At 44.3% G+C, this 25,078-nt stretch overlaps 1 protein-coding gene across 32 annotated transcripts; it reads right to left on the bottom strand.

Annotated features, from left to right (window-relative positions):
- Positions 1-2,841: 2,841 nt before the first annotated feature.
- On the bottom strand, positions 2,842-24,028 carry LOC149288460 (single-stranded DNA-binding protein 3-like). Of its 32 annotated transcripts, none has more exons than XM_089491743.1 (18): positions 23,973-24,028; positions 21,929-22,001; positions 20,340-20,401; positions 19,746-19,830; positions 7,308-7,397; positions 6,615-6,695; positions 6,151-6,210; positions 5,868-5,931; positions 5,711-5,787; positions 5,297-5,376; positions 5,153-5,201; positions 4,706-4,741; positions 4,456-4,510; positions 3,983-4,053; positions 3,787-3,865; positions 3,568-3,596; positions 3,320-3,421; positions 2,842-2,871 (listed from the first exon to the last, which is right to left on the bottom strand). In XM_089491743.1, exons 1-18 carry the CDS (start codon positions 24,026-24,028, stop codon positions 2,842-2,844), a joined length of 1,179 nt encoding a protein of 392 aa, XP_089347869.1. The 32 variants fall into 32 exon arrangements, with proteins under 32 accessions (XP_089347869.1, XP_089347870.1, XP_089347871.1 ...); XM_089491744.1 differs by having other exon boundaries at positions 6,615-6,692; XM_089491745.1 differs by having other exon boundaries at positions 5,297-5,352; positions 6,615-6,692.
- Positions 24,029-25,078: the final 1,050 nt, after the last annotated feature.

Here is a 25,078-nt window from a genome sequence, read left to right as displayed (position 1 = left end):
GGTCATGTTGCTCAGTTTTCATTTTGTATATGAACTAAATAAATAATTTAAAGTTGTTGTATACCATTCCTTGTAATAAAAACCTTGATATTTATATTTCTTGTGGGATCTAAATATATCTGTGCTGTTAAATGCCATTTACTGACTATGCCCTAGGTTGGGTGGCTGCCCATCCCCACCAGAACCTACTCCGGTGATCCTGGTTTAGAAGGGTAAGCTCGATTGAGCCGGGCGCTCCTTACCTTTAGTTTCTGTAAATGTCCGGGTCACACGTTGTACAGCACTGCGGAATGACACCGCTTTATAAAAAAAAAAAAAAAAGCAGGAACACCCAGAAGTCTTCACTAACCAGTAACCATTAAACAGCAGATGATTTTCGCATCAGTCAACTATCTGAATGTATTTAATAAACCTGGATTAGAAACAGTGGACTTTACATACTTACAAGTGATTTAAAGCATCCTAAGCGTCTTGGCAATAGATCTACAGCAAGTGGCGCAGCATTCCTCAAGATTTGTCATTATAAATGTGCCATTGTGTGTATTTGTGAAGCTATCCCAGCAAGATAAAGACTCATAGGGTTGTAGAAAGGGAATATGCTTCAGCATAAAATAGTAATATGAGCAATAATATAGGCTAGAACTGACAAACCTGGTTCTCATTCTAATTAGTGAAATCCTCTATAAGTTCCATTCACTTAAGAGTTGTCAGGATAGCTTAGTTTCAACTAAAGTGAGCTTCTTCTGCAGAAAGAGCTTGGTTGGCCCTGTACACTGTATTAGTGAAAACTTACCAGCGTTGGCCCTTTAATAGGCTTTATTACACTGAACCCGCACCTCAGATGCTCCTGGCTACCCGCCTTTTAGCGGATAAGCCCTCAGAGTTGGGCTGGGTGATAACAATGAGCCATTGTACTGCTTCCCACAGGCAGCATGATAAGGAGTCCGGTGTTTGTCTTGTAAATGATGCCAAGATTACAGATCCACACAAATGGCTAACATGCAGCTGCCTGAAAACATTTTCAATGTGATCCTAGTAATAAGAAAATGGTGCGTGTTCTCCTTTAAAGAGATGATAGATAAAAATCGAGCAAAACGACCAAAGACTTTTTATACGTTTCCATCAAACACACAGCCAGGGTGTTTCATGCAAATTCTTCTATTTCCCGTGACCCGTCGGAGAAGATAACATTGGAATTCTCCTGTTGGCCAAGAACCCAGAACCCCCAGCGCTAGAGACTAACACAGAAGTACCAGCAAGCCGTCACATACAGGAGTTATCCAGGAATAATGCTCAAGTGAAGGGGTTAAGAAGAAAAAAAAAAAGCTAAATGTTGCATATTAGGGGTAGAAATTAAAATTGAGGACAATTTGGAACACACATTACTGAAAATATATATATGTGAGAATTGAAGTAAACCTTTTTCTGGTTAATATGCTTAATGAAAATCCAAAGCAATGTAAATCATATTTGAGTGTTTGTTTAAATTTATTAAATTTAATACAGCATCAAGGGAGGGCAAAAAGAACAATTGTTTTGTTTTTTTAAATTCCAGGCTGTCCCATTACAAGAGACAATAATTTAACTATCCCTTTTCAAATACATACTGAATTTCTCCTGCAACATTGTCCTGAGAGGAGCTGTCTTTTCCTCTTTATAGCCACGTCTGACAATGCACAATAATAATGCCCCAAAAAAGGCAACATTAAATAACGTTTACACCTCCAGGAAAGAAAGAAAAAAAAAAAAGTCTTCAATTTATAATCGGTAACCGAGCGAAAATCCCACACTTACATATTGCCCGTAGGAGTGCAGGAAAAGACGTCCCTTTTCATTGACGAATCTAAAGTTGTAGGTTCCTTTCCCGACTTCCATTCAGACCCAGTTTGAATAATAATAAAAAAAGCAATACAATGTTGCCCGATGGCGTTCTGGGCTGAGCGAGTTACTAGGAACTGAATCCAGACGGTGGCTATGGCTGGGCAGGCCTGTAAACAAGAGAATTTGTGGTGCCTGTGCCTCATATCCAACTAGCATCACTTCAATGAAAATAACATTAACAAAAACATGTATTCTTAGAGCAAGGCTTTACCGATTAAAACCTGTGTTCCAATACCCATTAAAAAAAATATATTGCCATTTAGTTCTAAAACCACAGACAATGGAGTCCTCTTGCTTCCACGCGATGAGATCATCTCTTGGGCGTTTCTAGGTCATTATGTTAATATATAGATTAAGAAGAAAAAAGGTCTTTAACGAGAATATCAAGTCTTGTCTTCCATGAGGTAAAGATAGCAGTCTTGTGGTCAGTACAGTTCTGATTAGAGTCTCTGCACAGCATATAAAATAGGACTGCTTTAGGTTTATGGAGTTCTTCATGAACTGCACAATTAAACTCTTTGGAGGGAAGGAGGGCAACTGAAAAAAATGTCTTGAAAAAAGAAAAAAAAAAAAACTAACAAAAATGACTAAAGACAGTTTCCTATTTCAGCTATTCTCCTTGAATATCACGTCACAGACATAGAAACAATGAAAAAAAGCACACAGCAATCAGATCCGTTATTCGAAGTTTCCTTCCGTTGCGAAAAGTGGGGGACTTCAGAGAGGGGAAAAATAGTTTTTTTGTTTTTCTGTACAAGTATAAAGGATTTCCTTGTCCTGACAGTTTTCATCTCTGTTGCTTGACAGAATAAATGGTTTCCCCTTTTATTGCATGAAACAGAAAGCGGGGGGCAGTCCCACAAACTTCTGCAACAGCAGACATGTCACCTTCCATAATTACTGTGACCTTCCAAGCAGCAGCTGAGTTGAGTATGGTCTCAAGGTGAAAGAGTGGGGGGGTCACACGCTCATAGTCATGCTGGGAGAATACTGGAGAAAAAAAAAAGGACAAATCTTTATAAGCAAACATCTTAGCCCTTCTGTCATTTTGGAAGGCAACGTATTTATGTTATACATAAGCCATGTAACAACTTCCTACCAAAGTTCATATGTTTGCTTAACAATATATTAAAATGATGCTTTCAGAATCGGCTATCCATCTGATGGGCGACCTCGTAAGTCATTTCAAGTGCTCAGCAAGTGTTTAAATCTCCGCTATGATAGCAGTATCTACATCAACAGTGAACGATTGTGTGACGTTACACACATTTCTTGACAGTAACCAGTAACAAATCAATTAAAACAGATTCCTATCCTTTAAGACTGTCGGGGGCAGTTGTGGCACATTGTTTAAAAGATGCGTGAAAGGTTGAGAGACGAAAGCCTGTGTTATGTCCGGGTAAGGTTAAATAACGTGTTATCGTTTCAAAATGCTTACATTGTCATTTTGGAAGGAATGAAGGAAGTTCCCTCCCAATTCTCCATCGTCTCTCGGCGTTCCTGGGGGGTTACTTATGCCACTTATGTTGTTTGGAGAATTCTGATGGAAAGATAATAAACTCATATTTAACACTCTGTATTTACAGCTCATTCCCCTAGCGGGGCAGGTCTTTAGTACAGTATTTTAGCCTCCCATCCTTTAGAGTAAAATAAATAGTGTGTAAAAGGCCACAAGTGTTTGCTTACCTTAGGAAGGCCGTCCATGTCTCCTGACCCTGCAAACCAGAAAATGTTTGTTAGAGTAAACGTTTGTTATTGGAGTCCTCTACTTTTAACACATTTATTACAAACTTTAAAAACCTTTCTAGAGAATATATTGAGCTTAGCGAGTCAACTTCCTTTTTTTAATTAAAAAAAAAAAAGTTTTAAATGAACCGACTCATTTTGATACAGAATAGCACTTACCTAATGAACCGTTCATATGGTGAGGTTCCATTCCGCCCATCCCTCCCATAGGACCATCTGATCCGGGTCCCATTGGGAACTATAAGGAAGACACAGGTTAATGCAGGCGGCCTAACTAATAGGACTCAATCTGTATACGTATTGGAATAAATGTTCTCTTAAAACCAAGGTCGGGATCGCAGCTTAGCAAACTTACATTTGAGCGGTTCCCTGTAGGAGGTCCAGGATTTATCATTGTGTAAATATTGTCACTCGAATTTGTTGATTCTAAAGACAAATAAACATATTTATGTATAATACCTCAACAAAAAAAACCCCAAACAATAGGTTGCGCTTAATCCCTAACACATCTAAAAGGGAGAATTTACAATGCATTTTACACAACAGCTAGAAGTGGGAAACTGCATACACTACTGCATACACATACTACAGCAAAACTTTCCACAACACAGTGATAACTATTAGGTCCTACCAAGGACACATACATATACATGTATATATATGATGTGCATATGATCCTTTAGATGTATCTTTACAGGCATTAATTTCCTTGGGTCTGTTTGTGATGTCTGCGCACGGCTACTTCAGATAAATGCGGTGCGACGCGATAATAGCCAGCTAAAGATCAGAAATAAGAATGGCTTCTTTCCATATGACATGGATACATACCTGCAGGGCTAGGCATGATCGGCGTTCCTGGAGGACCTCCACCACCAGGGGGCCCCTGAAAGACACCAACAAAAGCTCTTCATTTACAGCTTGCGCTATCTGTGAACTAGTATAATGTGCCCATTGTGGGGTTTGACCACTTATTTCGTGTAAATACTCTCTAAAGTACCCTCTTTATTCCCTTTCACAGAATTAGTTGTATTTGTATATTCAAAGGCTCAGCATTTCTAGAAACCCATATTAAACTTACCACATATGTGCCTGGTGAAGAGGAGGAGTATGGAATCTAGAGAGAAAAATAAATATATATTAGTGACAGTACCATCCCAAGTGCAGAGAAAAATATACTACCCCCAGGGTTTTGTACAAATACAATGCTTTTTCTCCTTCATAAAAATCTCAAAGTTTCAAGTTTTATTCGTAAAGAAATCAATCACATGCTATTTATCATGCACGAGATGTTCATTTATTGTTTTATATAGTGCCATCAAATTCCACAGCGCTGTACAATTAATTAATGAAAGCCAACACCAGCAGTGCCGTATTCTGGCCTAGGACGGCTTAGCAGTAAGGACTGCAGCTTGGAAGGGCCGGCAACAAAGGTGAATAAGACCACCGAACAGTAATTGCTATTCAACATCTAGATACAATCAGAAAACAAAGAGGAAAAGAGTTTGCCGGGCAACCAAACACTTACCGAATTAGCATTGTTGGGGTTTGGCCACGGTCTGCCTGCTCCAGGTCCCCTAATACATTTTACAGAGAACAAAATCATTACTAAAGGTCATCCCTCAAATAACAAAAGGCTCAGTGTCACTAACAACACAAGGCCACATCTTACATGTTCATTCCTGGACCGAGGGAATTTGGTGGTGGCCTCATTCCGCTTCCATAGTTCTGCAATGATAACCAAGGATCAGACTAGAAGGAACGAGCGGAAACCCATGGGGGGAAAAAGGGAAAAGAAAACGAGAGGGTTAGTCCAAGAGAGCAAGATGCAATTAAAATAGATCAAATGAAACAGTTTAGTAAATTAAATGAATGGCAACACAGGTTACAATTAACGTCCATTTTTCATTTCAATGGCTGGAGTTAAAAGCCAAAAATGTTCAAATCAGGAAATACAATGGAACACTGAACAGCTGGTCGACTACTGAAGGGCTGACACGCCAGATCTACTCTTACACATTCATATGTAACATGTCTTATTAAAAGCTTCCATCACAAGCACCAACACAGCAAAGCTTAGTCTTACCTGAGGTCCTGGACCCATGGGGCCCATTCCTCTGGGGGGATTCATTCTTTGCATTGGACCACCCATGCCAGGATGTCCTGTGAAATAAACAGAAAGTCTGTTATAGCACCTGCCTGAGATACTAAACTAATGCAGTTCCAGTGTTGTAAAAAGTTACCTTGTCGTGTTGGGTCCATGGAGTTTGGTAACAAAGGCTGGGATCCGGGGACACCACCAGGAGGCTGGGGGAAGCAGAAGAAAGGAGAATGAGATTTGTGAAGGCGGAGGACTAAGTAAAGGACATATAAGCCATGATGGAGACTTCAGAATTATGTGAAGGTGGAAGACTACAAGAAGGGTTTGCGACAACAAAGCAGCAAATTGATGCGTATGGAACCCATACAAAGTTTCCACAATATTTAAATGTTGGTGTATTTCCTTGGATATTTATTACCACATACCTGATTTCCCATCCGTATGTGCGGCCTGGGACCACCACCATATCGAGGTGACATAAAAGGCTGTATTTAAGAAAGAAAGAAAGAAAGAAAAAAAAAAAAAAAGGATACATTATAAATCTAAATGCACAGCAGTAAGTCCATAACATTCGGTCAATCAGTGGTACCAGTATGTACACAATCTATAGCATAAGGCTCATAACTTGCAGTTTCAAGCAATTTCTGTTCATTATTATTATTCTTTTATTTATATAGCGCCAACCAAGAAGAGAATTGACAGACTAAGACAAACCGATACATTAGGTGGAGAGAGCCCGGCTCGCAAGCTTACAATCTTGTTCATGCGGATTTCTTACATTAAATACAAAGATCTAAATAACAAATAGTGTTTTGTGTGGGTCTATTAGCATGACCATTTTCATTCAAAAACCGGAATTATGGCTACCACTCTGCTGGCCACTTCTTACCTGACTGTGAGGACCCATCATGTTTGGGTTGTGTGGAGGTGGCTGTGAATGAGGGGATGGCTGAGAACCTGGGGGTCCCTGCTAAAAAGAAAAAAAGAATTTAGTTTTACGCAATTGCAATTTTTTTGTATTCATAGCACATATGCTCTTTGACAATATGCCAAATGTCATTTAAGACTTCACATCCACAACCCTAGCTGTAATATACCACACATATAAAAAAATAAAATAAAAAATCCCATAAATAAGAAGAGCGGAGGTTTAATCTGCAACAAAGTTATCCATGGTGGGAATTAAATTAGAAGAGCGTAGAAATATTGAGTTGAAGGCTGTGTTGTGATATTGAATTAGCCAGAGCGGTTATTTATCGCGACACGGACCTGTTGCTAGACACCGCACAGCTAGTTACTATGAACAGTTGCCTTAATTAACAAACATTAATTGGCCTTTCCGCAAGCATTTGTTTAACAGCTTTTTCTAAACATTAATTCCGCTGGTAATTACGCCGTTTAGCGGGTCCCATAATTAGCAGCAGCGCAACAAAAGGCAGGGCTGGCTCGCACCTGTATGCCCAATAATCTACGTGACAAAGCACTCCGACCAGGCTTAACCCGCACCGTGACAGCCACACGGTGCAATGCCGTTTCCCAGAGGAATAATATTGTAGAATATAGTTTTTAGACTAGTTATTACCTGGAAGAATCCTGGGGGAATGGGTCCTCCCGGCATCCCGTCGTTTGGAGGAATGTTTCCAAGTACCGGGCTTGGAGCTGCCGCTGCACTCTGTGGATTTCAAAGCAGATGTTACTTTACATGATGAAAATAATATTTAATCTACCTGAAACACAGGATTCCTAAATTTTTTATTCCTTGCATATTTTATGTGTAATCGTATAAGAAAAACTGTAAAATCTGGATTTCAGGCAGATACCAATTTTACAAAAATGCCACACCTGCAGAATCAGATTTCTAGCCATTAAAAACACTTTTTGTACTAGAAATATCACCATTTATTTTTTGGATTTTATTTTTGATTTTTTTGCTGAAACTATGCTTCAGTAGGATTCGACGGGAAACCAAGATGCCCAATGATCAACCCACACCAGCAAGTTTGAAAATGCAGCAGCCTCAAATAAAGAGATAATAGGAATATTTATACAACTTTTTGAAGAATATTCTTTATGACCTTAAAATCCACATTTTGCAAATGTATCAAATAAATTACTTTGCTTGTTCAGCAGTGATTGAGAGATCACCTCCCACAGGCCTTGGTTCTTCCATAAGGTTTATAGTGAGTAAGCCACATTGGCCTAAATCGATGTAACTGTCCGAATGCTACTCAAATTTCTCAGGTGGGGTACGTGGCTCCGGAAACAGGGGGCCCATAAACCTCTGAATGGGTTCATTTCCCAGCTTTGCTTTAGACTACTTTTCAAAACATCTTTACAAGGCAAGCATATAATTGTCATTGTCATTGGTTTGTGCCTCAAGTAATTGTTTGGAAATATAACCAGTACACCAGTCCCTCTGACACCCAATCTATAAATCCCCCGACTGCTTGGATCTTTCACGACAATTTAATGGAGTACCAGAGCCGCTACCGCAGCAGTAAACCAGTAGAGGGTGCTCTGGTACCAAATCCCCAACGCCAAACTGGTTTTAGCTTGAATTCGCTAAGCAAACAGCAACATAAACCAGCCAAACAGGGAATCCACAACATGCGCCACAATGTATCCAGCCTTAAACACTAAGGGGTTCCTGCCTCTAGATCGCGGCAGTCAAAGAGTAGACACTCAGGTTGTGCATCCAAGAAAGAGCTCAAAAGTTGTGTCATTCCGGTGCTGGCCTGTTCTGTGCCAGGCTCATCATCAGAGGAAGCCAAAACTGTTGCGAATAGCCTGACCAGTTCCAGGCTGACTTGGCCGGGTCCGTGGAGTCCTGAATGATACCCCACTCTGTTTACGTGGTGATGCCGCCGGGCATCTGTTGGCAGCTCCCTCTATATTGTGGTAACTTATTCTTACATTCTTATCGCATTCTGGGGTGTTGGCAAACCAGAAGCAGAGGCCACCGTGAATATCAGTTAAAGAATACAAAAAGTTCTACACTCAAGTTCTGCAACATACTTAAAAAGCATAGTAAGGAGGGTTGGTTCTGGAGCGGGGCTGCATTTACAGGTTACAGTCGGAATCAAAGCGAGTCAAGTGGCATATATGTAGAGAGCCAGGGCTAGAGAGTAACTACCGTATTTTTCGCTCCATAAGACGCAGTTTTTTTCCTCCCAAAGTAGGATGAAAAATCAGCCGCGTCTTATGGAGCGAAGATGCAGGCAGGGAGGGGGGGGCAACGATATACCGTATTGGCTCGAATATAGGCCGCACTTTTTTCCCCCACTTTAAGACTTTAAAGTGGGGGTGCGGCCTATATTCGGGGTCTAGCGCCCGACGCCCGGGACATGCAGTCCCGGGCGCCGGGCAGGCAGCGGGGTTAGGATACAGATCCCCCGCAGCGGTGCAGGGGACCTGCATCCTACTCCCTGATACGCTCAGACAGCCTCCCCTGCCAGCACTTCCCACGGGGGGGGGGGGGTGCCGGCACGGGAGGTTGTCTAAGCGCATCGTGCGGATGCGTTTTACCTCTGCACCCCCCGCGGACTTACCGGAGCAGACTCCCGGGTGTCTTGCGGGGTCGGCGGGGGACGTCTACGCAATACAACTTCCGGTGCGGCACATCCGGCACCGGAAGTTGTATTGCGTAGATGTCCCCCGCCGGCCCCGCAAGACACCCGGGAGTCTGCTCCGGTAAGTTGGGGAGGGGGGGGCAGAGGGGGACAGTGGCAGCGTATCTCGGGGAGGGAGGACAGTGGTAGCGTATCTCGGGGAGGGAGGACAGTGGCAGCGTATCTCGGGGAGGGAGGACAGTGGCAGCATATCTCGGGGAGGGAGGAGGACAGTGGCAGCGTATCTCGGGGAGGGAGGACAGTGGCAGCGTATCTCGGGGAGGGAGGACAGTGGCAGCGTATCTCGGGGAGGGAGGACAGTGGCAGCGTATCTCGGGGAGGGAGGACAGTGGCAGCGTATCTCGGGGAGGGAGGACAGTGGCAGCGTATCTCGGGGAGGGAGGACAGTGGCAGCGTATCTCGGGGAGGGAGGACAGTGGTAGCATATCTCGGGGGGCGGGGGGGGGGCAGAGTGGCAGTATGTTTTTTGGTGCTTTTTTAAAGAAAAAAACTTTTTCTTTAAAAAAGCACCAAACTTTTAGGGTGCGGACTATATACGGGGGCGGCCTATATCCGAGCCAATACGGTACTCACCAAAAGTGTCCCGGACAGTCTCTGTCTCGCTTCGCCGTCCAGGGGAGGTCTTCATCTGGAGACCGCCGCCTCTGTCGCCGCCTCTCCTCTTCTCTGGTCCGTTGCGACGGCTAAGGGCGGACTGGATGGAGAGGACGGGGGGATTTGACGCAAGCGCCGTGTCACGTATGGCGCCGGCGCATGCGCAGTACGGCGCTTGTAGTCCAACTACACTTCCCATCATGTCTGACCAGCTTTTTTCTGTGCAGGCATGACGGGAGGATGATGTCCTTTTTTTATAGCCCATTTTTTAGCTCAAAATATTTTTTCCTTTTTTTTCTCCTCTAAAATCTAGGTGCGTCTTATCAGCAGGTGCGTCTTATAGAGCGAAAAATACGGTAGCCAAGATATTTCAACATATCCAAACCTGCGCAGAAATGTTTAATAGCGCCTGTGTATACATTACATCCATATATACTGGCCCTACAGCCTAGCAGGCATGTCCCTTGCAAGCTATAGAGACTACCGGCATGCAGGGCCAGGTTCTAGCGCTGGGGAGGATATACAGAGGCCTAGTCTGTGGAATCAGGGAAGATATATCTAGACGGGGTAAATACAGAGCGCACCCTGGCAGTGCCAGATGTTGGAGATGATCAAAATCTGCTAAAGCTTAATGTCATTAAACGTCCCTGGCTCTGCTGGTCACAGATTTCCTTTTAAGCGTTATTGTTTGATTGTTCTTGTTCCTTACAAATGGATCCACACCTGCTTTGTTAGTCCACTCCCAAATCAGTGACTTAATCAGCGATCCTCGGGGACGCGGCTCACGCTTCATCCGAGCGGTTGCCACGGGTGGCAGGAATGCGACTCTCTGTGTCAAGTCATGGCATTAGGAGAACAGAGGTGGATTAAAGCAGGTCGAGAGAAGAGCCTCAGCAATCAGGTGCATTTAATTGGACTCCAGCTAAGACTTATCTAATTAAAGTAACCAACTCATCTTCACTAGGGAAGAACTGTGACACCTGCTGTTTCATGAGCAGACAGACTGACATCAATGAACCTGAGCAGAGAAAGACATCCACAAACAAGGGGTCTCTGTTTATAGACTGCTACAGTCTACGTACGACGACACTACGTGGTTTGGGATGGGTCGAGCTGCATCACTTCCATTAACCATGAAAACGTTGAGACGGCTTTCTAATATTAAGCCATAAATAAAAACATTGGGCCATAATCAGAGCGGTATCACTTTTAGGCTTTCACGCGGAGATGTACTCTCCAGTGAGAATGCTTTCCAAGTTTCGCACTATTCCAAGCAGCCTCTTATCAAGAAGGCTTTTTCGGGAAATGTTTCTTAAAACAAAACCAGAAGAATTTAGCGGCAGTATGGGCATCAGCCCCGCACGGTTACTCCCCCGGGACAGCCTTTACTTAAATTATCTCACTTTTCACCATTATTTTGCAGCACATTCTTCCCTTTTACCTAAACAAAGCCCCCTACTTATTACCCTGTTGGGAGCACATTCCCATTTCAGAGCCGTACCAATCCCAAAAGCCGGGGGAGTTTATTGCAAAGCTCCAGAGTCCCTTTTATATGATACTTTTACATGTTGGAACATGTCAGCTCCCAGACTTCACTTCTCATTCTATAACGCATAGCCCAGGTTGGACGTGCACAATATATCATCGGATCCAGATAACTTAACTTCATTATATAGGGAAAGCGTGGCCCATAGCGACGCCAGCGAGCAGAAATATCAGAATCACAGCTATACTTGTCTATTTAATACAAAGAGATTCAGAAACAAACTACTCCTGCAAAGCAAGTCAATGGAACGCATCAGCAGCTTTTGGAAAATATAGTCTTGCATATTTTTGGTCAACATACGAAAAAAAACAAAAAACTACAATGTAAACCTCACGTCATCTTAACCACTTACAAATATTTCAGAAAGATGACGTGAGCAACATCGGCACTACAGGTGTTTAGGGTTACAAAAAACTCAGCCAGCCACTGGAGAAGCAGAGACGGCGTGGTTTAGTTCCTCTTACATATACATCCTTTAATGTAAACAAGGCAATCCATTTCTAACAACATAAACCTGATAAACTAACGGGGAGTCCTGTTTATGGAAAGCAGTAAGACAGGCGTGGAGTGACCACAACATGCATCATGTTGACAGTCCCTCCCATCTCTTTGTCATTACATCCTTTTGAAGGTGGGGGGCACGGGACTCCCCGCTGTGATTGGGCATCTGTTCTAAATTGACAGCCATCAATCAAACCAAGTGGAACCCTCTAAACATTGAGCAACCAAGATCACAGTGCGAGCCCAATGGCATTGTATTAAGATTGCTACAGCAGGCAACTGGGAGCCAAGGGTACATACGGCTGGGAATTAAATGTATTTTGGATCAGGGGCACTAATTCAGCACTGTCTTTAGGGCCACAGGTATCCTAATCGCATCCTGAAATAGAGACTGTATGGATGAAGAGTCTCCAGGACATTCCAATTTTTATTAAAATGGTCCCAGCGTTCACAGGCATTTAGATACTGTATAAAAGGGAAGACTAAAATGTGTTTTTTCACAAGTAAAATGTAGCAACACAATACACAAAAAACCAGAACATCTCCAACAAGCAAATCAAGACTGAAAAGTACGTTTTACGAGACATATAGGGAAAGGAATTTTTTTTTATCGGAGAGTGGGGGTACCGGCCACGGTCAGGAGGTAAAGGGTGGGCTCTGGTGTAACGAGGTACGGTGGGGATTCAAATATAAAACATATGAAGGGGTCCCACTGTACGCAGCCATCATAAAAAGATATATAAAAGATAATAAAAGCACGGCAAAGAAGTTCAGTCACTATCCTCTGCAGCAAAAGCACTAAACCCTGCAGACCGCATAGGTTAAAACAGCAGTATGGAGGCTAGGCCGGAACTCCGCCAGTAGGTCACCTGCACAATAACAGGGTTATATTACTATGGCAACCATATCTAAGCAGGGCACTCATTAACCCCTTAACAACTAGTTTTTAAGTTAGGCAGGCTATAAAAATCCAAACAATAAAAACTAAGGCACCTTTTGCCAGCGTTCAGGGCATTTTTGTTTAATAAACCTCACCTGCTTAACTGTGCACACTAATATACGTATAAATTATATATATATATATACACACACATCACAGATCTTTTATGCAACTGCGTTACAATGAACGGGTCAGTGGTTGTTGATCACCATTAAGCAAGGTCATTCAAAACTGTATTGGGTAAGCTTCTGATCAGAATGGTCGTTTGTAGAGTCACGCATTGTAAATAACAGCCCAGATTTGGTTTCATACACCGGACATTCTAAGGGAATGTAGAAGTGTCCACATCTTTTGTAACATCCATTGTGCCATCATCCAAACCCTCCCCCCCTGCCTATAATCCCCCCTCCAGGACTTAATCAGTTATGCAAATACTACCCTTCCCCCCACCGCATCTGGTCAGGGTCCTCCCCAGTGCAGAGTGGCTTCTGCTTACCTTATTCTCAACCACAGGGCGTTAACCCCTGCACTGCTTGTCTGTTTTGAGAAGATGCTGGAGATTTTACACACTGCTGTTTCATAAGCCTGGCTTTAAAATAATATTATCAATAATATAATTGATAATTATTGATCGCGTATAGTGCGTGTTCATTGTAACAGACACTTTCTCCATATAGTTTCTTATACCATCTGAAGGCTAAAATATAGAAACTGCCCCCTGTAACCAATTGCCATCTCTTCTGCGCACACTGTTAAGCTCACCCAGCCCCCATTTATTTCTGCTTCTTCCGGTTTCTTCTGAATATCACCAACTCCTGAGAATAAACATCTAGTGAAAACCGCCAGGCCCCATCAGAACTACGAGATATAGCTTATTTACATCGCGCCAACGCACCATTCGCCTAAATTTTGCGCAGATCCCAAATTTGCTCCATCGTCGGGGGTTATCAGGATCAAGACAGAAATCCCCATCGGTTCCTGGTGCTCTTGGCGTGGCACCGTTTTGCACGTTTATATTAAAACAAAAAACGAGGAAAAGAACATTTTAAAAGAAATTTCTTTGAATTAATGAAAATCGGTCAATACAATAATCCCTGCGCATTTCGCTAAGGTGTAACCAGAATAAATTGTTATATATATATTATAAACAACTGGGTCTAAGCGTTAAAATTAAGGAGAAGTCTCCGGGAATTGGATGTTCTATGACATACTTTTGGAGGAATTCACAGATCTCATACCAGATGCAAAGGGCTTTGTATTCGGAGACAGGAATTTGGTGACGGGGGAGGGGCTGTCCAGGTGGGCCTGCCCCGCTGGACAATGTGTGTTTAATGTATAATCCCAGCCTCGGGCTTCCCTGGGATGTCCACCAGAGTGGGGTTTTTTTTTTTTGTAAATGTGGAGGAACTTGCTGGTAAGGAAATACTAAACATTTTTCAAACCAACAATGGAGAAAGCTAAATATTTGAATAAGCTATGCTCTCAGAAAACAGGAAAGCATCTTTCGCATTTCACGACCAACATCAATTGTGTGATTTAGGACGGCATTTAATAACTAAATGTCCCGCACGTTTTGAGACAGTCCTTGACCAATACTGTGAAAAAAATGTAAATATATATATATTGTATAGAAAGCGACGCGCTGGAAGGTAGACATTTGGCAGCAAATCTCTGGGAGCTTTATGATTCTGCAATAAAATAGCCGGCACATCACCCAAAAATGATTAGTACGAATGTTCACACCCATCCGCCACAGAAGCTTCTGCGGTAATACGAGAACATTACTACGGAGACATTATTGGGCCAGCAGCATGGATAAGGCATATCCCGCGATTCACTCATTATCCGCTCCTTATTTCACCCATAATACGACTCCCCAGCTTGTCTGGAAGGGATTCTGTAACGGTCTCCAATGTTTACTCTGATTTTAAATGCCTTATAATATAATTGTAGGAATAGCTATAGGTGGAGGTGATTTTATTTATTTTTATTTTTTTTTTTTTTAAGAATTTCTACTCGAATTCTCACACACCATTTTAGGTGAAGGCAACATACAACGGGCAAGGTTGATCAAACACATGAAGTACAAATACCACAACCCTTAGGCAGCAACACAAAAGTCCTCGCGTACTGCCCCCCCCTACCTCCTACCAGTTCTCACGGGCAGAAAAATAATCAGACACAAGCAGACCGGGGGGGGGGTATATATATATATATATATATATATATATATATATATATATATATATATATATATATATACACACACACACACACACAGTTACAATTACATACATGCTCTGAAAACATGGCCGTTTGCCAGCAATCAATACTTCCTTGATGTGTAGGAAGAGCTCATGGGGTCTACCGGGGCCAATTATTATTATTTATTGTTTTATATATCGCCATCAAATTCCATAGCGCTGTACAATGGGTAACAAACCCGTCTTCTACCTCTCAAACAGCATAGACAGCAGCATTACAAATCCCCACCATATCAGAAGTAAGCCAAACCTGTGTCCGCTCCATAGTAAATCAGTACACAGCGTTACTCGTCTTTTCCTAATCCTAGCTGTTTATGCGGCTCACCAAAAACAAATTGCACAACAGAGGAACAGAACATGCATACAAATCCCACAAACACACGGGATTTCCGGAGATCTGCTACACAGCATCTGCATGAAAAGTTACATTTCACAAACAAAATAAGTAATTTATATAATATATATATTTTAAATCTATCTAACGCGACTTGCAATGTTAAAGGGGAAACCCTTTGTAGCAAAAGCAAGAGTATCAAATTCTGGGATGTTTTGTGACCTCAGAACTATGAATTAGCCAGGGGGGGCTTCTTCCCTGTGAGAGGGGGGTAGATAAGCGGGCCGGGGAGTTCCACTCTAGTTTACTGATTTATTGCGTTCTGTTACCTCCCATGCAAAGGAGGCTTTTTGTTCTAAAAGCTGTACAAGCAGAATTGCAAATGTGACCAGGCTTTGTGTGGCTTTGTCTGCCTTGCAGAGAATAAGAAAGGAAATAAGTGAGCTTTACAGGCTGGGTGCATCCCTAAAAGCGCATGATCCATGGGTTAAGAACCCCTTTGACGCAGGGCACATCCGCAGCTAGTGCCGGATGCCACTTACGTATCGCTACGCACATTTAGATCCAACATGCGATTTGTAGAAGCAAACATGAAACTGCCTGTACAGGACCATCCCATACAAATCTATCATTCCTGCAAGTGAAGAAGGTTTGAACCAATTCCTTCCCTTCAGTTATCCAAGTGTTAGCCGGCACAAAAGCAGATTCGCAGTTTGCCAGCTCCAAAGGAAACAAATATGCCCGGGCTGCACTGTTAATGATGGTATTTCGGGAATTTTCATGCTTTTCAAGGCATTTTGTGCCATCTCGATGTAGACAAAGGAGAACGGAATCAAACATCCAAAACCAGACTTTGCAATAAATGCATTCAGCGTTGAAGTAACAAAAAAATATACAAACTGGAAGCCCAATCGTCCTGGGGCAGCAACAGATCCACCAGCGTCTGCAGGACGGGGCAAAACCAGGCACTTGCCCCCCGACGGAATTTAGCACAAATATCTCAAATTAGGCCATTGGGTACGGAGGAAAGTTTCAGAATACCGAGCGGAAGAAAGTCGAGGATGTTAAGATTTAATATCTGACAGAGCATTAAGAATGGTCAGTATTTGTGTTAAATATTTTAAAACATTTGTGTTTACATTTAGTCTCAGAACACCAGTTGCCTGGCTTTACGTTTAGGTTATTGTTACAGATTTTAGAATGAGTGCAGAAACACAAAATAGGAAGTGGTTTAGATGAAAGCACAAAATGACAAAATAATGTCTGACAAGCTTATTAAGGAAAAAGTTTAAATAAAACACCAAATTAATTTGTTCTATTAAGTGATAAAACGGTAGTGGCTTGGGGGGACCCAAGCGGTTTCAGTTTGTCCATCAGACCGTACTTCCCAGGTTCAGCCCCTATACACAGTGGGTTTTTATATATACACAACCACAAAAGTATCAAAAAGGCTGCTGTATTTTATTAATTCATTCCTTAAGCACTTTGTGATATGGGCACACTAACATAATAAAGTCACGTACACCACCATTCAAAAGTTTAACGTCACTCAGAAAACAAGGACATTTCTGGCTGTAACATAATTGCAAAGGGATTTTCTAATCATCAGCCTTTTAAACGTAAACTTGGATCAGCGTGGCATTGGAACACAGGAGTGATGGGAGTGATAAAGGGCCTCTGTACACCTATGAACAAATTTCCATGAAAAATCAGCCATTTCCAGCTACAATAATCATTTATAATATTACCAACGTCTACGCACTACTTCTAATTCATTATGTTATTGTAATGGAAAAAGAAATGCTTTCCTTTCTAAAACAGACCCCAAACTTTGGAACGGTGGTGTATAACACAAACCCGCAACTCTAAGCATGACCTGAAAACTTACATGTGTATCCGCAGCGTCAAACCATAGATATTTCACATAATCCTTTCCATTTCCAACTTGCAATGTATATGTCCGCTGTAACATGTGCTAAAAAATCTGTCGTTTTGATTTAACACTTTAGTAACACTATTTAAAAGCAAATTGTGGCCTGGGGCAGATTTGTTAGGGCAGATTATAGGGCTCCTGTTACAAGAGGAAGACATTTTATGGACCCTGGTTCCAAATAATGCCTTTTCCTATTAGGTGCTTACAGCTTTTAACCTGTACACAGTCCCAGAGGAGCGACAGGGCTGCTGCCGCCACTTAGAAGGTTGAGCATTACAGTGATCAAATAAAAAGGAACAATCAGAAACAGCATAATGAACCAGAACCGACGACTTTCTCCCACACAGCATTATACGAGTGCCCATAACACACACAGCCACAAAAGCCCATCCTATTGAAAATACCCTACTGTAAACCCAAGTCACTAATATGTATTTTTTAAGCAACGCAGCACTTTCCATCACAGTTTTTTTTTGTGTTTTTTTTTACTTTGAGTTCTCAGAGATTGGTCATTAAAATCGTAGCGTCATCCATTGCTCTTTAACAGAATGCAGTGTATATCAGAATATATTATTGAGCCGAGAGGACAGATCGGTCTATGTAGCGAAGTACAGAATACACAGTTAGTAACGCTGCTAGTAGTTCTCTCACACCTAGGGATGTATGAAGACTGGCACAGATCAGGCATGCTTGCCATCTGATGGGAGCCTGTTCGGCCAGATAACTTTGCCTCTTCAGGCACAGAACTATACTTTTACTCCCGTGATCCTTTCCCGACTTCTCAGTACCTTACAATGCTCTAGGACTGCTGTAAATATCACAAGCCTGTGTCAGGAAGAGCATAGAAACGTACGGAATCGGCCTAGACCCTATAAATAAAATGTAACAAAATAGTAATCTACCCCAACTAATTGAATCGATATAGCCCTAAATTTGTTTAGCACCTTCTGCCATGTTAAACAGCTTCTATTTTACTGCCGTACCTGTGACAGCATTAAGATCCACCACTATAAAGAACTATGAACCGATACAAAATACCCCCTGACAACAGTCTGATCAACAAAATAAGCAATCATGCAAGTCTTCTTAGACACTTAAAATCATCAGTCTGAGTTCTGTTTCACGCCGTGGAAGGATTTGTTCACAGAAACAATGGCAAACACTGTGCACAGATGTGTATTTACTCCAACCCTGCGACTACATTCAGTCTATTCACTAACAACCCGGGGGAGACTAATCGCCCCATACGCTGCTTGGATTAACATTTCAACTAGGCTCCCTTTTCTCGAGTAAACACTCCTTACATATGGAAAGTGTGAAAACATTATGCAAAGCAAACTTGTCATTGTGCTACAGCTGTGGGGTTGGACGAGGTTTTAAAAGAAGCAGTTTTTATTTTAGCAGCCGCACCTAAGCACTAAGGGAGAGTCCAAGAAACGTAGGGTTAACGGACATTAAATATGACGTATAAACCGGGACGCAACGTTTAAACGTCTCAGAGTTACCTAACCCCTTATAGAAACTACTCACGTAGCGGAATGAATTTATAAAGCGAACATAGAAATATACAGCTTTCCATTTAATGACTTTACAACTGAATTGAATTACTGATCAATTAATACAAAGCTTAGAAAAGGAGCACAAGTTGTTAGGGATTCCATACACAAGATCAACAAAGAAAGTTGCCCTATAATACGATAAAATGAGAATAAAGGGCAGAAGGGACAGCAATCTGCAGCCTTTGACTCCTGGTAGACTTTGGTCTTATTTCAGAACTTTTCGCTCAAGCAAACAATAGGTTTTTCTACAAAATGATGCAATGAAAGAGCTGGATGGATACCTCAAAGTCACCGTACCCAGACAAAGTCACAAAATCATGACCAACACCATAACACAACGGTCTGAAGGTACCTTGCAGGGACCGAAATGCAAAGATAACAGATATAAAACCAAATAGGGGCTGCGCCAGACACCACGCAACGATCAGAAAGGGGGTCTCGGTAGATGCAAAGCAGGCAGATACTTACACACAAAGCCTGCAAACACCATAAACACACAAAAGAAAGCATATGCAGGCCTGTGCACAAAAACACACGTATAGCACAACACAAGGAAGCAGTTGCTCACACTTTCACAGTTTTATTAAATTATACTGTGCAGAAAAATAGTTTTTTGTCTTTTTGCCCCAATGTTTTTATACACAACCCATAACACACACAGTGTAAGCAGAATTGGTTGGAAACAATCATTATGGATGAGACAAGATAGCGGCCACTTACGTAATCATGGAACGCTTTCGCCTCGCTTGAATGTTCACAGGTATCTCTCCGCTCAGGGGCAGCACAGTACAGGTCCCAGAATACACTACAACAAAAACAGAACGCAGGCTCAGCAAACACTGCAGAACGGGGAGAAGAAACAGGACTTACACCATTAATCTGATAAGATATGGGGGTTCCGACCAGCCCATCTTTAATACAAAAGCTACATATAGTACAGATCCTGTGTTTATAGATCTATGAGCCCCTCTACAAAACGAGAAAAAGTGGGGGGGGGCAGGGAGAAATATAAACAAATGTACAATAATTTGACCGCTTAACTATGAGATACACTATATTGTAAATTGCAGCAATTACTCTGACAGCTTCAAACTCATCATTGGAGACACTTGGCAGGGTCTGTGAGATCGGGGACCCTGACATTTTTCACGTGAGAAGATTCATCTTCAGCCCTTCTCCGAGGAGCGTTAAAGCAATGAGATTATGTTTTTGATCTTATAGCAAGTAACGTTATTACATAACTATAACCCAACGCGTCCCAGATAGCCATGAGTCAAAGAAGAGTATGACCTCTGCTTCACATGATTCACTCACCACCACCAGGAGTGTAAGAAGCCAGGAGGTTCTCCCAGAGTTATATTCTTCTCCCATCGGATCTGTAATAAAGAATTTCAGGTTGAGTTGTAAGATGTGCCGTGGTTTCATTTAATAACGCATTCCAACTCATTGCCCTCATCGCGCATTATTATGGGCCAACCTTAGTGACTTACCCTGCGTTAGGCATGATGAATTAAGAGAGACTAGCTATACCCTACCAGGATGTGTGCTGTTCTTAAACAATAGTCATGTCTGAGATGAAGTAGTTCAACTTACAGTTTACTAAATAAAGCCATCTTTATTAAATAAATGAGAAATCAAGCCTAGAAGACCCCATTCTGTGGGGCAGCCACATAGTCCGGGATAACCAGATGTCATAATAACACTTACTACTCTAATCACTTCCACCAAAACAGCGGAGCCAATAATCAGAAAAAAAGATAGACGCAAATGATCGTACATCTAACATAACTATGCTTTAGGCCCCCATCCCCACTAAGCTACCGATAACAGAGCAGTTATCTATCTATATCACCCCCGAGCCCCGCTTCATCAATGGTCTCCAACTCATGGAGCCCCAAACAGCCTGACTAACTATCTGCAACTCTATCCAGAAGTATTTCTTCTCCCCATTCATCTGTCAATATAAGCACGCATTGCCGAGCCAATATATTGACGTTACCCGAGTACCCGAGAAGAGCTGGTGGACCCAAAAGAGAGCTGCTAATCTTTTCTCATAGCCATGAATGAACCCAAGTCTTATTTACACGTTAACTGCACACTGAAGTCCATTCTGCATTTCAGTGTTAGTTTTTGGGGAGCCTGTGAAGGAAGTTTCCTGCTTACACTTTCTGGTTTCTAAGTAACGATAAGAATAAGAATACGTGCACATATTTGCATGCCGCAAAAGGCAACAACATCCAAGAAAAACGCATGCCGACAAACGTTAAACGAGGTATGGGGGGTGTGAGTGACACCTCTTTTGTTCAATCCGAACCATGCAAAAGCCGGTCAATTCTCCGTATTTTATTTTGGGAACAATCTGACATCTATACGCAACGTATAAGCAAAGCTGAAGTTTAGTTACTAACAGGAGACGTATCTTACTTGCTCGTTGACTTTATTATACATTATGAAGGGCCAACCCAAGTGGAACTTATGCTGTAGGAAGAGTTTTCCCCTTTATAATGCATAGTTAAATCAGCAAGATCTCTTTAGTATCCTCACCCTCTGAATCATACAGGGCCAGCTCAGGCCTTGTGTTGGTCCTTCATAGTTAGAGAGTTAAAACCAGAACTCTACCTTTGGTGACTAAACCCTTCTGTGACCTTGTCACAGTACCAATCGTATCCCTTACGTCAGGTTTTGTAATAAGTCAACAGTTATGGCACCCGAAATGTATTTCATACATAGAAAACCAATCTGATTTTACATAATATTCCCATACTATATGCCAAAGAGAAAGGAACAGGAGAAAAATCAAATGCAGCAGTTTTCTTAAAACCCTCCTAGGAAACAACAACCCTGTCCCTACACAGACACCGTCTAAACACTGACCAGGGAACACCCCTAAACCCAAGACTTACCTCTGATAAAAATGTCTGTGCGGATTTCTGGGCCCCAACATGTAGCAAATACTCATAGACATATAAAGCGAGCCTGCGGAGGGACAGAAAACAGATTGTTTAGAATACAAAAGTTGACAATAGAACCGTACAGAAGAAGGTGCAAGGAAACACAGTTTGCGCTGTAAGGAGTGACTGCGAACCTGATGTTACGGGGAGACAGTTATAAAGCATAAAACAGAACATCCAGAAAAATAAAGGAATGAGGATGGGGAATGCGAGTCCAGAAATAGCTTGGGAAGGTAGTGAGTAGTGGGAGATATGCGAGGAAGCAGTGAAGGGGGAGGGGAGAGAATTGAGAAATGGGTGGCAGGAGGGAAAAAAGGGGATGGGGAAAGCGGCGGTGGAAGGGGAGGGGAAAGAGAAAGGGACAGGGAAAGCGGAGTTGGATGGAGAAAAGGGACGGGGTACACGGCGGCGGCAGAGGGGAAGGGACGGGGTACCCGGCAGCGGCAGAGGGGAAGGGACGGGGTACCCGGCGGTGGAGGGGATGGATGAGAAAGGGACGGGGAAACCAGCGGCAGAGGAGGGGGGAGAGAGAGAGAGAGAAAGGGACGGGAAAACCAATGCACAATGAGGGTAGGGGCAGGGATGAGAATTCTTAGGGGTGCAAACAGGTAAGGGGGGGGGCCCCAGACCGCCACAGGTAAAGGGGGGGGCCCCAGACCGCCACAGGTAAAGGGGGGGGCCCCAGACCGCCACAGGTAAAGGGGGGGGCCCCAGACCGCCACAGGTAAAGGGGGGGGCCCCAGACCGCCACAGGTAAAGGGGGGGGCCCCAGACCGCCACAGGTAAAGGGGGGGGCCCCAGACCGCCACAGGTAAAGGGGGGGGGCCCCAGACCGCCACAGGTAAAGGGGGGGCCCCAGACCGCCACAGGTAAAGGGGGGGGCCCCAGACCGCCACAGGTAAAGGGGGGGGCCCCAGACCGCCACAGGTAAAGGGGGGGCCCCAGACCGCCACAGGTAAAGGGGGGGGCCCCAGACCGCCACAGGTAAAGGGGGGGGGCAGACCGCCACAGGTAAAGGGGGGGGGCAGACCGCCACAGGTAAAGGGGGGGGGCAGACCGCCACAGGTAAAGGGGGGGGGCAGACCGCCACAGGTAGGGGGGGGGGGGCAGACCGCCACAGGTAAAGGGGGGGGCCCAGACCGCCACAGGTAAAGGGGGGGGCCCAGACCGCCACAGGTAAAGGGGGGGGCCCAGACCGCCACAGGTAAAGGGGGGGGCCCAGACCGCCACAGGTAAAGGGGGGGCCCAGACCGCCACAGGTAAAGGGGGGGGCCCAGACCGCCACAGGTAAAGGGGGGGGCCCAGACCGCCACAGGTAAAGGGGGGGGCCCAGACCGCCACAGGTAAAGGGGGGGGGGCCCAGACCGCCACAGGTAAAGGGGGGGGGCCCAGACCGCCACAGGTAAAGGGGGGCCCAGACCGCCACAGGTAAAGGGGGGGGCCCAGACCGCCACAGGTAAAGGAGGGGGCCCAGACCGCCACAGGTAAAGGGGGGGCCCAGACCGCCACAGGTAAAGGGGGGGCCCAGACCGCCACAGGTAAAGGGGGGGGCCAGACCGCCACAGGTAAAGGGGGGGGCCAGACCGCCACAGGTAAAGGGGGGGCCCAGACCGCCCCAGGTAAAGGGGGGACCTCATGGGGGTCCAGACCACCACAGGTAAAGGGGGACCAGACCACCACAGGTAAAGCGGGGGCCTCATGGGGGACAAGACCACCACAGGTGGTCCTCATGGGGGTTCAGACCACCACAGGTAAAGGGGGGCCTCAAGGGGGTTCAGACCACCACAGGTAAAGGGGGGCCTCATGGGGGGTTCAGACCACCACATGTAAAGGGGGGCCTCAAGGGGGTTCAGACCACCACAGGTAAAGGGGGGCCTCATGGGGGGTTCAGACCACCACATGTAAAGGGGGGGCCTCATGGGGGGTCAGACCACCACGAAGATCAAGGGCGGGAATCAGAACCCCAAGTTTTCAGTACGCCCCAGGCCCAGCTTACTTCTCCCGAGCCTGTCCGTCTGACGGCACCGCTGAGCCCTTCCCTTTGGCGAACATGACGAACTGCTCCGACTGAGCCGCGAGTCCGACGAGGCCTGGGGACCTGGCGACTCACAGTCCGGGGCGGTAAAGCTGCGAGTGAGCGGAGCCGCGCACGGTCCGGCTGCAGGCTGTGATTCCGGGTACGCGGTGAGTACACGGGACTGACGGACCGTCTCCCTCCGGGCGCTGCGGGTCACACAGTCTGTCCCTCAGTGTATTGTGCTGTGTGTCTGTCTCACGCTGCACGCCTGGCCCGGCCCCATCTCTGTCTGTCTCTTCCTGTAGCAGTCTGCGTGTGTCCCAGTCTAGCTGTCCCGGGCCTGCTCCATGTCTCTGTGTGCTGTGCATGCACTGTGTGTATCTCACCAGAACGTGTCCTGGAGGAGGAGGAGCCTGGACCTTCCGCTGCCCCTCACCCACCCGGCCAGCCAATGGGAGGGGGCTCTGTGTGTTACATTGTGAATTGTGTGCGTTCAGCACAAGCAGACAATATGTTGTGCGCTGGGCACTCTGTGTGTATGTTCGTGTAGGCGTGTGACTGTTACACTGTGTGCCCATATATACCATTACATGTATGTGTATAGCGCCAGCAGAGTCCGTAGCGCTGTTATAACGGGGGCCGTATATATTTAACAAAGATAATTTAAAATAACATTAACTCACGGTAAGACTGATGCAGAAGGAGAGGAGAGCTCTCCACTTACCAGCTCACATTCTATACACTTACACGTGTAGCGTATGTGGCCCCATTACCTGTGTTCATAACTAGGAATGGAACATATAACATGTATGTAGCAGCACTGGGCTGTGTGTAATACTGAGCCGCGCGGTGTGTATCCGTGCAGTGTGTATACAACACCCTATATCCTGCTTCCAGATCCGGCAGCTCCTGCGGATCGTCTTACAGGCCGGGCTCGCAGCCCGATCGTTTAGTTATGTGTGGAAATGCCGCTCTCATACACTTACTGACTTGTGATGTTATAAACGTATATTATATATAGTATATATATATATATATATATATATACACACCTCATGTTTATTCACTAAAGGTAGAGTTTGCAG

Source organism: Sceloporus occidentalis, unplaced genomic scaffold, assembly GCF_023333645.1.
Source record: "Sceloporus occidentalis isolate IW3139 unplaced genomic scaffold, rSceOcc1.0.p SCAF_51, whole genome shotgun sequence".
Taxonomy (NCBI): Eukaryota; Metazoa; Chordata; class Lepidosauria; order Squamata; family Phrynosomatidae; genus Sceloporus; species Sceloporus occidentalis.
Note: the sequence above shows the minus strand (reverse complement) of the source record. Positions and strands in the feature narration are given on the sequence as shown.